The 11,405-nt window shown below is 36.8% G+C and overlaps 1 protein-coding gene across 1 annotated transcript in view; it reads right to left on the bottom strand.

Moving 5' to 3' along the window:
- Positions 1-604: 604 nt before the first annotated feature.
- Positions 605-11,405, bottom strand: part of TAFA5 (TAFA chemokine like family member 5) — a 348,241-nt gene continuing 337,440 nt past the window's right edge. Inside the window, exon 5 of the mRNA XM_070947505.1 lies at positions 605-738. Within this exon, the coding sequence (XP_070803606.1) occupies positions 730-738 (9 nt within the window). The 3' untranslated portion in view covers positions 605-729. The remainder of the gene's footprint in view (positions 739-11,405) is intronic.

Raw genomic sequence — 11,405 nt, 5'->3', positions numbered from 1 at the left:
CAAAAGTTCTGTTTTCTTCTTTAAGATTGGTCATAATCTCTCCATGTTCCCTTGTGATTTTTAGGGTACTTTTTTCCAAGAGGAGCTCCAGCTTCTTCTGCAGTGTCCCATAAAGGCTTTTGCTGGAAAGTAACGTTTCCTCACAGAGTGAACTGAATTTGTACAGGGTGGTTTTCATACTGTTGAATCTAAACAATCTTGTTAACAGTAACATCGTGTCCACTTTAAAATAGATTTTGCTCTTTGGTCTATTGTATATACTGAAACATAAGAAAATAAAAGCAATTCAGGCAGTCTAGGGCACAAGAAAAATTGTCTTCTATACCTTAGTGTCCTTCTGTAGACAAAACAGTCTTCTCTAAGGCTGGTTGGGATGAGTATTCTTCAGTTTAGTTGACTTTTCAGATTATTGTAACCACAGATCAAGTCCAGCAGGAACGTAACTCAGATGCAATATTAACCGTGAACTTGTGGTTTTGATTGTTGTATTGCTAACGCCCAAGCCTTTTTCTTAGATCTTGATTCCTTAGTCCAACTTTCTTTAATAGGGTAGAACAGACTTTTAGCTCATAATGTAGAATTATGCCTTCTTCGATGAAATACAGAGAAATAGACAGTTGAATTGATGACATAAAATGGATGATGATCCACAGCAATGAAACTTGATTAGGGAATGTGGCTCACACTGAGCCTAAAAATGCCTACAAGATTTCTTCGTTGCTGCATTTGTCAGGAGACCTGCAATTCAATAAGAACAACTGGGTTAATATCTTAATTTTAAATTTTATGAATAAATTAAGTACTTACTGATTCCCATCCTTATAACTTTTACTGCACTTTACCTTCTCTGACCTTAAACGGGTTTTAAGAAAGTATAACAGCACAATGAGACATAGGCTACCTATTTTATACATAATTTAGGGATATTGTAAAATGCAGAATTCTTTGATCCATGTACAATAGAAAAGTACCTGGATTTATATCAGATATTTTTCCTTCTGTTTTCAAAATGTAAGTTTATGTTTTCATTATTCAAGAGGCTAATTTAATCAATGCTGCCCTCTAGTGATATTGCTACTAAATAAGATAGCCACTATCAATATTGCTATATTGTTATACATTGATATCTAGAAAAAAGTAATGAGGGAAAAAAGTAGCTATAAACTTGCAAGCTAAACTAAAACACAACATTTTCTAAAGAGAGATGAAAAGGGAAAATCTGGGTGATAGTAGGAAAATAATGGCACTCCCATACACATACACACACTTTAAAAAGTCAAAGAAATGAAGATTTGGGGAAACAAAATAAAATTATACATATGCCATGCAAACCTATGTTGTAAATATTAAACCAATGTTTCTTTTCTTTACATTTTCTTATTTTCTCAACATTTAACATATTTTGCTTTGATGGACTAGAAAGTAAGAAAAAGAATTACTAGGAAGGAAAATGAAGAGCAATGTTTAATTGCTCAATTGCAGCAAAATATTAATTTATTTATTTTTAACCTGCTTACTTGAAAAAAAAACATCCTCCTCCAACAGCTGTATATGAGCATATGCACTTATGTTTTCCAATATGAGCCATAAGCAGGGGTGGGTTCTAATTTTTTTTTACTACCGGTTCTGTGGGCGTGGCTTATTTTGTGGGTGTGGCTTGGAGATCATGTGACTAGGTGGGCATGGCTAGCTGGTCAGAGTCATTTCTGGAAGATCCTCGCACTTACGACCAAGTCCTCGCACTTATGACCCGACTCATTTGTTTGCTTTTAACACTGATCAGCTGTAGGACGGCCCTTTGAAGCCCCGTGGCAAGAGTTTAAACAGTTTTTTTCCCTCTAGTCATCAGCTGGGACTTAGGAGGCAGCAATAGATTGGGGGTGGGACCAAATAAAAGGTAAGAATAACGTGGGTGGGGGGGGCGGGGGGGGGAGAACCGGTTCGGTGACATCATATCGCCACCGCTACTGGCTCGGCCGAACCGGACCGGACCGGGAGGAACCCACCACTGGCCGTAAGGTTTATTTGAGAGTTTTCTTTTTTTCTAGAAACAAACAAACAAACAAATAAAAAAAACCCAGAACCTTTGAACAGCTTTTTCCTTCTCAGACTAAGAGTCAGACTCCAAATGACTTGGCCTCAGACAGGATGAAAGAAAAAAAAAAAAAAACAGGTTGCGAATTGTGTATTTTATGTATAGACATTTTGCAAGCAAATATATGTAGTCCCCTCTTGGCTAGTGATCTTTCCCTGTCTATATCTCTAAACTTTTAATAGTACAACATTAGCCCATAACAAGGGCTATTAGGTTATGAAATCAACATTACGAGAAAAGATAGTTCTTAGTTTCAAAATGTTTATGAAAAAATAACATTTTTACTATGAACGGACCCATACCATAATATTTCTTGTATCTCCTCCAAATATGACCTATGACATTTGAGACATGCTTTGATATTTCTTGTTTATATATTTAGGAAAAATTAGGATTTTTCTTTTTAAACTTGCTTGTAGAGAAACATGTCAATACTCAAATAATAATTCTATTAAAGAACAAGTGACTATTTTTCTAAAAAATAATTATTTTTATGTTTAAATTTTAAATTTTAAAAAAAGGAAAAAAGAAAATAAAAATGCTATGATTTAAATAAACGGAACTTTAAATAAAAGTTGTACACTTAGAGCTCAAGATACTGTTGATGAAGAATTTGTTGTTGTGAACAATCACAATGTTCAACCATTTCTCTCCCTTCTGTCCATTTTATAGGAATAATATCCATGAATAATTATCACATATTTTATGAATAACTTTGTGAAATCTGTTTAGTTAGCAAGACTACTTTTATATCAAATAGTACTCCCCCCCCCCTTCCTGGTGCTTTTCTGCAAGCATTTTCCACTCTTTTGGAAATTTGCTACAGGAATTGACCATTCAGTTTGTTGCTTATGCCTGATGATGTGGGCTGGGATGAGAGGGACTGGCCGAAAGTACCCAGCCTATTTTCATGCCTAAAGTGGGACTAGAATCATAGTCTCCAGATTACCAGCATTTGCTTTAACCATTAGACCAAACTTTTCTCTAAATTCTTCCTAAAAATTATACTTTCCAAACTTTAAATGTGAAATAGACAAAGCACGTTAAACTTCAATTGTATTGTGTAATTTTGCATTTAATATTTGATAGAAATAATTTTTATTTGCTTATCCAATGGCCTGGCATATTTATATTTTTGAATTAAGAATAAGGAAAATCATATGTAAGTGATCAACAATATTGTTTCAAACAATAAATTAATATGTACAAAGATGCATACATTCAATAGATTCCAACATGTAAAAGAGAGCACAGATTCTACAAAATGGTGTTTAAAGAAAGACATTTGTTTTTCTATCACTAATCTATTTCCATGTTGGAAGCACCAAAGCGCTTCCATGGTTTTGCCGGTGACATCACCATTGCTTGGAGGATTCCCAGATGGGGGTTCCTTTCATGTCCCCATTAATAATCCAATTGAAGTGGTACCTATTTCCAGTGGTGAAATTCAATTTTTTTTTACTACCATTTCTGTGGGCGTGGCTTGGTGGGCGTGGTGTGGCTTGGTGGGCGTGGCAGGGGAAGGATACTGCAAAATCCCCATTCCTTCCCCATTCTAGGGGAAGGATACTGCAAAATCCCCATTCCCACCCCACTCCAGGGGAAGGATATTGCAAAATCTCCATTCTCACCCACTCTGGGACAGCCAGAGGTAGTATTTGCTGTTTTTTTTTTTTAAATTTGATTTATATGCCGCCCTTCTCCGGAGACTCAGGGCGGCTTATAATACGTTAAGCAATAGCCTTCATACTTTTGTATATTTATACAAAGTCAGCTTATTGACCCAATAAACTGGGTCCTCAATTTACCTACCTTAGAAAGGATGGAAGGCTGAGTCAACCTTGAGCCTGGTGAGATTAGAACTTACAGTAATTGCAGACAGCTGGTGTTAATCAGAATGCTATCAGTCTGCTGAGCCACCAGATTTGGTTCTCCAAACTACTCAAAATTTCCGCTACCGGTTCTCCAGAATCTGTCAGAACCTGCTGGATTTTACCGCTGCCTATTTGCATTACATACTTTTGAATTGCTGGGTTGGCAGGAACTGAGCGAATGATGGGAGCTCAACCCGACACACAGCAGCACTTGAACTTTGAATGCTGCCCTGCAAATTCTTAAATCAGCATCCTCACCATGTGAGCCATCACACTCCTATTTATTTTCTCTAATATGGTAAATTAGCAGATGCATAAAAAGTGGATGTTAGAAACTCTCACAACCAGATTCTGTATTTTTGGAATTTGCAAAATATTTGGAGATTATTTCTATTGCATTGTTTTACAACCTTAGATTGAAATATAGAGAGAAATATACTTTTTTTTTTGTTCTTGTTCTCTGATCAACTTTCAGAGAGCAAAATGGCTAAACAGTGGTTGAAACCTAAGAAAGGAGGGTGGTGAGAATATTCAGCCTTTAGCTGAATTTCTTTTTAATAAGATGGATGAGACCAGAGGTGGGTTTCAGCAGGTTCTGACCAGTTCTGGAGAACCGGTAGCAGAAATTTTGAGTAGTTCGGAGAACCGGTAAACACCACCTCTGACTGGCTCCGCCCCCATCTATTCTTTGCCTCCCAAGTCCCAGCTGATTAGGAGGAAATGGGGATTTTGCAGTAATCTTCCCCTGGATTGGGGAGGGAATGGAGATTTTACAGTATCCTTCCCCTGCCACACCCACCAAGCCACACCATGCCCACAAAGCCATGCTCACAGAACCAGTAGTAAGAAATTTTGAATCCCAATACTGGATGAGACCATAATATTGTTTTTTCAAAAAAATGTTAGGCTATGGAGTGTTGGATAAAGATACACAGAAGGACTTTGATCCAATTCCAGATCAAGGAGATACAGTGGGGCAAAAAAGTATTTAGTCAGCCACCTATTGTGCAAGTTCTCCCACTTAAAAAGATGAGAGAGACCTGTAATTGTCATCATAGGTAGACCTCAACTACGAGAGACAAAATGAAAAAAAACAAATCCAGACAATCACATTGTCTGATTTGGAAAGAATTTATTTGCAAATTATGGTAGAAAATAAGTATTTGGTCAATATCAAAAGTTCATCTCAATACTTTGTTATATATCCTTTGTTGGCAATGACAGAGGTCAAACATTTTCTGTAAGTCTTCACAAGGTTGGCACACACTGTTGCTGGTATGTTGGCCCATTCCTCCATGCAGTTCTCCTCTAGAGCAGTGATGTTTTGGGGCTGTCGCTGGGCAACACGGACTTTCAACTCCCTCCAAAGGTTTTCTATGGGGTTGAGATCTGGAGGCTGGCTAGGCCACTCCAGGACCTTGAAATGCTTCTTACGAAGCCACTCCTTCGTTGCCCGGGCGGTGTGTTTGGGATCATTGTCATGCTGAAAGACCCAGTCACGTTTCATCTTCAATGCCCTTGCTGATGGAAGGAGGTTTGCACTCAAAATCTCATGATACATGGCCCCGTTCATTCTTTCCTGTACATGGATCAGTCGTCCTGGTCCCTTTGCAGAGAAACAGCCCCAAAGCATGATGTTGCCACCCCCATGCTTCACAGTAGGTATGGTGTTCTTTGGATGCAACTCAGCATTCTCTCTCCTCCAAACATGCCGAGTTGTGTTTCTACCAAACAGTTCTACTTTGGTTTCATCTGACCATATGACATTCTCCCAATCCTCTTCTGGATCATCCAAATGCTCTCTGGCAAACTTCAGACAGGCCCGGACATGTACTGGCTTAAGCAGGGGGACACGTCTGGCACTGCAGGATCTGAGTCCCTGGCAACGTAGTGCGTTACTGATGGTAGCCTTTGTTACCTTGGTCCCAGCTCTCTGCAGGTCATTTACTAGGTCCCCCCCCCGGTGTGGTTCTGGGATTTTTGCTCACCGTTCTTGTGATCATTTTGATCCCACGGGGTGAGATTTTGCGTGGAGCCCCAGATTGAGGGAGATTATCAGTGGTCTTATGTCTTCCATCAGTGGTCTTATGTCTTCCATTTTCTAATTATTGCCCCCAAAGTTGATTTCTTCACACCAAGCTGCTTGCCTATTGCAGATTCAGTCTTCCCAGCCTGGTGCAGGTCTACAATTTTGTTTCTGGTGTCCTTCGATAGCTCTTTGGTCTTCACCATAGTGGAGTTTGGAGTGTGGCTGTTTGAGGTTGTGGACAGGGATCTTTTATACTGATAACAAGTTCAAACAGGTGCCATTAATACAGGTAATGAGTGGAGGACAAAGGAGCCGCTTAAAGAAGAAATTACAGGTCTGTGAGAGACAGAAATCTTGCTTGTTTGTAGATGGCCAAATACTTATTTTCCACCATAATTTGCAAATAAATTCTTTCCAAATCAGACATTGTGATTGTCTGGATTTGTTTTCTTATTTTGTCTTGGTGGCTGACTAAATACTTTTTTGCCCCACTGTATTTTCACAGTTGGAGAACTAACAAAGTGGATTTCATCTGTTGTTCCGAAGTCCAAGTCTGCATATTTCTACAATATCAGGCCTCTGAAAAGGAAAGTGCCAAACTCCTTTCTTCTATGAAGATTGAGGGAGACTGGATGAATTTATTACAGTTACAGATAACCACTTCTATTTGGATTTTGATCAGAAGATAGACGTATTCTGGAGATTTGAATCTATTACATTTAATTAAACAACGATAAGAGATGGCATCAAGAAACAAAGATGGATATTTGATTCAGGCTGAACTATCTACAACTTTTGGGATGATTTGGGATAGATCAGATATCAATGCTAAATTTTCTACAAGTGGATTATAATTGTTTGTTAACAAAGAGTTTTGAAAATTTTATTTTGTTTTGTTTTATTTTTATTATTATTCCTGTCAACTACTTTGTTACTAATATAAAACATAGAAGACAGGTCAATAATTTGCAGATTTAGTAAGTTAAAATTTTTTGGGAGGGCCTGTTGCGCAAGATGGGAACTAATGTATAATCAGTATTGAATTAGAGGGGATAATATTTGTATGCACAGAAATTTTGATGTAATTTGTAGCACTGTCTCTTTTTTCTAATATAGTATTCAATTTTGTATGAAAAGATCAAATAATTTTATGCTTTTAACATCCATATCCTGTTTATTAATACCTATATTTTCTCTATTCTTATTTCTAATACTTCAAGTTATCTAAACAATAGAATGACAATAATGTTAATTAGTACTGTACAAAAATCATTATATCAAAACAATATATTGTAATTTACAGCAATATAATGAAAAGAAAAAAAAAGTTTTTAAAACCAGCGTTGTACAAATAGATTTTTGAGCCACTAAGGATGGCAATGCTATTGTTTTAATTTACAATAAACTTTTTTATTAAAATCAAAGTATATAATTGAAAGATTTTTCCCAGGGTTCCTAGAACAACTGTAGGTGGCTTTAAAGGTGGTTTTATACTCTTTTGCACAGTATAATTTGAAGTAAACCATGTCACAGGTTATTGTTTTACAGCAATTTTTCCCCCAAAGCTGACTAATAATTTCCTGAACAGGATTAACACAGGTTTGGGTGTGAAGGTCACTAAATTATCACACAATTGCACAGAATGATTCAGAACAAAACTACTTCATTGTTTGTACCCATCAATATTTCTCTTTTTTCTCTCCTATTGCCTGGACAACTAATAGTTGTGGCCGGCAGTCAATTATCTCTCTATTCCTCCCAACAGGGCACAGATTCCACAGTCTGTAGCTGGGATGAGTAGACATTTGGGGCCTAAGAGAGAAGTGAATTTGGAGTCTGAGGAGTGTAGTGGTAGTTGAATTTATTTACATAAATATATTTATATATTTCTATACTGCTGTAGAGTGGTTTACATAGAAGTAGTGCGGACTTCTTTTAATGGAAGAGTAACCACCATCAAAACTACTAAGACACTTGAAATTCACTTTGAAGTTAATTAAGACTATAGTTTGTATTCTGATCCTTGCCTGTTTTAATAGCAGGTATATTGTTGACCTTAGTGAGTCATAACTTCGTACATAGATGAAATGTATTGAACTGGAAAAACAAAAGAGCTTGAAGGCAGAAATCAGGAGGATGAAGGGGCAATGTCATTACTCAAATCAAGTGAGATATACTACCTGTCATTGTACTGTTTCTGAATTGATAAGCAGATGCAAAAGTTCAATAACAGCCCATTAAGATTAAATTTGTCCTCATTTGAGAACTTTGCTTCTGGAGAGATAAGGGTATTGAGAAAGCCTTGATTATCTGACAGCAGAACATAGCTGAATTTGCTTGTGGATGGAGTGCATATTTTAAGTAAGTGTTTCATTTTTCTTTGGAGTAGGATAACGTTCTATCTTAAAAGCTAGAATGTCAAAATACTTATCACCTCTGGCCTCAGAGGTGTGGAAAGATAGAGGGAAAAGCTCCAAATGTGTTGAGATTGCACTTACCAGAATTTCAAACAATTACAACACTTTTGGGGAAGATATGGTCAAGACTCGTCAAATCATACTTGCACTGGAGATGGTCTGCCCCAGGGGTGAAATGCTCCCGGTTCAGACCAGATCACCCGATCCAGTAGCGATGACGGTGGTGGTTTGGAGAACTGGTAGCAAAAATCCTTGCCCATCCCCCATGCCCAGCTGAGCCGAACAATCATCAGAGGCTTTTTTTTTTTTAACTTTTAAAAGCATTTTTTCTTCGGCTGAAAAAATGCTTTTAAATGTTAAAAAAAAGCCTCTGATGACCGCATGGCTCAGCTGGGATCGTCAGAGACTTTTAAAAGCATTTTCAGCCAAAGAGGTTGTAGAAAGAGCCTGAAAGAGCCTGGTGGCACAGCAGACTAATAGCCTATTATTAACATTCAGCTGCCTGCAATTACTGCAAGTTCGAATCTCCCCAGGCTCAAGGTTGACTCAGCCTTCCATCCTTTCTAAGGTAGGTAAAATGAGGACCCAGTTTGTGGGGGCAATAAGGTGACTTTGTATAAATATACAAGAGTATGACGGCTATTGCTTAACACATTGTAAGCCACCCTGAGTCTCTGGAGAAGGGTGGCATATAAATCAAATTAAAAAAAGAAAAAAAAAAGAAAAAATGTTTTTAAAAGTTTTTTTTTAAAAAGTTGGCCACGCCCATCCAGTCACATTACCCCACCACCACCACCAAGCCATGCCTACAGAACTGGTAGTAACAAATTTTACATTTCACCACTGGTCTGCCTATATGTTTGATCTATGGAAGAAAGAAACTTTAACCCAACATTCCATAGTGTGATTTGTGAAGCAAGATCTGTGTTTATGGGCAGAAATTTAGTGAATTTGAGAATTTAAAAGGCACTAATTATTAAAGCTAGCTATACTTCTGAATTCCTATTTAGAATACTACTAAGGGGCTGTTTTTTTCTTGCTCAATAACCTAAATGAAATTATATAAAAATAGTAATGGGTTTCATGTTTCACACTGTTAAAGACTTTTCTCTGTCTTTACCCAATTTCTCTGTCTCTTTGACACTGTGGGCATGGGGGATCAACTGAAGCCCTTGGTATTAGACTTATAATAACCACTACTGAATTAAATAACTACAGTGTGAAAAATTAATTGCTATCCCAATGACATAAGTAATTTAGAATTTCAACATCTCCATCCACTTGACAATAATATTTTTTCTTTGAGGAAATCTCAGAATATTCTACAGAGAAATATTATGAATAAATAAAGTGTTTTTATTGTTCGCAAATAAGATTTAGAAATAGAAGTTATCTTGTCTAATATTGTCATCCCATGATAAAAGACCTATTATTCTTATTCTGTGAGAAAAGTAATCCTGGATTTATCTTTCTGTGATAAACAGGTACTTGTCTTTTAAAAAGCTTTTATACCACAGCTCTTTGAGGCCTGTAAGGTGGTTAAGGATCAATCAATAAAAATAATAAATGTCAAATAAAACTAAGCACACAGTACTTACAAAATATCAACAACTATTCTAAAGATCTCATAACGCAAAACTAAGTGATCTTAGGCTTCTAGAGATGAGTGCACTTAAAGAAAGGGCAACAACTATGTTAAATCTCCTTAGGAATGACAATGAAACAGTCAATATGTTGTATTTTTTTTATTCTTGATTGATGTATTTTATTCTCCTTATGTACACTGAGAGCATATATACCAAAGACAAATTCCTTGTGTGCTCAATCACACTTGGCCAATAAAGAATTCTATTCTATTCTATTCTATTCTATTCTATTCTATTCTATTCTATTCTATTCTATTCTATTCTATTCCATTCCATTCCATTCCATTCCATTCCATTCCATTCCACTCTATGATCCTGCATCTGTTTAAATATATAGCATAATCTACAAAGTTTAGGTCATCGCTTATCAAAAAGGATTCAGTAAAGCTGGAGAAGATGTTGAAATAGACAAAAAAAAAAAAAGATCAAACAGCTGAAATAAGTCCATATTTTAAAGTTATATTTGGAATGTTTACGTTATGCAGAAAAAAAAACCCAGTCCACCAGAAGTAAAGTTGAAGATATAAATAAGCATGGTATGGTTGAATATAGGTGACAAAGTTCTCTTGCCATTACAATGTGAGAATTCAGGGTCATTTAGAGAGGATGAATAATGGAAGATTCAAGACAGATGAAAATAACATTATCCGGTATTATCGTTATTACCAGGGATTACTGCACATGGTGTGGGTGTTACAAAGGTTTACTGCTTCATAATCCTAGTGAAAATCTTATGTGAAAACCTTGATTGATGAAAGCAGTCATGGGAGACTAAAGGCCCGTTTGGAGAAAATCACCTCATGCAGAAAATTGCAACTTGGAACATAAGAGCAGTAAATGGAAGCTATAGCTAGAAAGTATTTTCCCCCAGCTTTGATTGGTTAGCTAGTTGTAGCTACACCTGTGCCTGCCTTTAAAGATTTCTCAAAAGCTGGAATTGGACTATAATGCAATGGTCTTTTGTATTCCCTTGCTGGAAGCATATTTCAGCTCTGCGTTGGCTACTGAATATTTTTCCTCCACACACAAACAATGATTTTTCTAAGCAGTTTTCCCCTTTGTGTCTCTTCTATTGCTATGGGTTACCATTTTCAAAATTTTTGTTTAGTGGTCTCTGTGAATTTTTAGTTTTTGTAACTCGTAACCGTTTTTTGCCCATCAATTTTTTTTCCTTTTCCTTTTAACTTGGGTTCAGCTTCTCTATCAGAAACATAGTATGATCATCATAAACAGACCCCTCACATCCTGGACATAAACTGTTTCAACTCCTACCCTCTAAACAACACTATAGAGCACTGCACACACAAGAACAGTTTTTTCCCCGAATGCCATCACTCTGCTACA

This window comes from Pituophis catenifer, unplaced genomic scaffold, assembly GCF_029215685.1.
Source record: "Pituophis catenifer annectens isolate HBS135680 unplaced genomic scaffold, rPitCat1.0.hap2 SCAF_7, whole genome shotgun sequence".
NCBI lineage: Eukaryota > Metazoa > Chordata > Lepidosauria > Squamata > Colubridae > Pituophis > Pituophis catenifer.
This window is presented reverse-complemented; position numbering and strand designations above follow the sequence as displayed.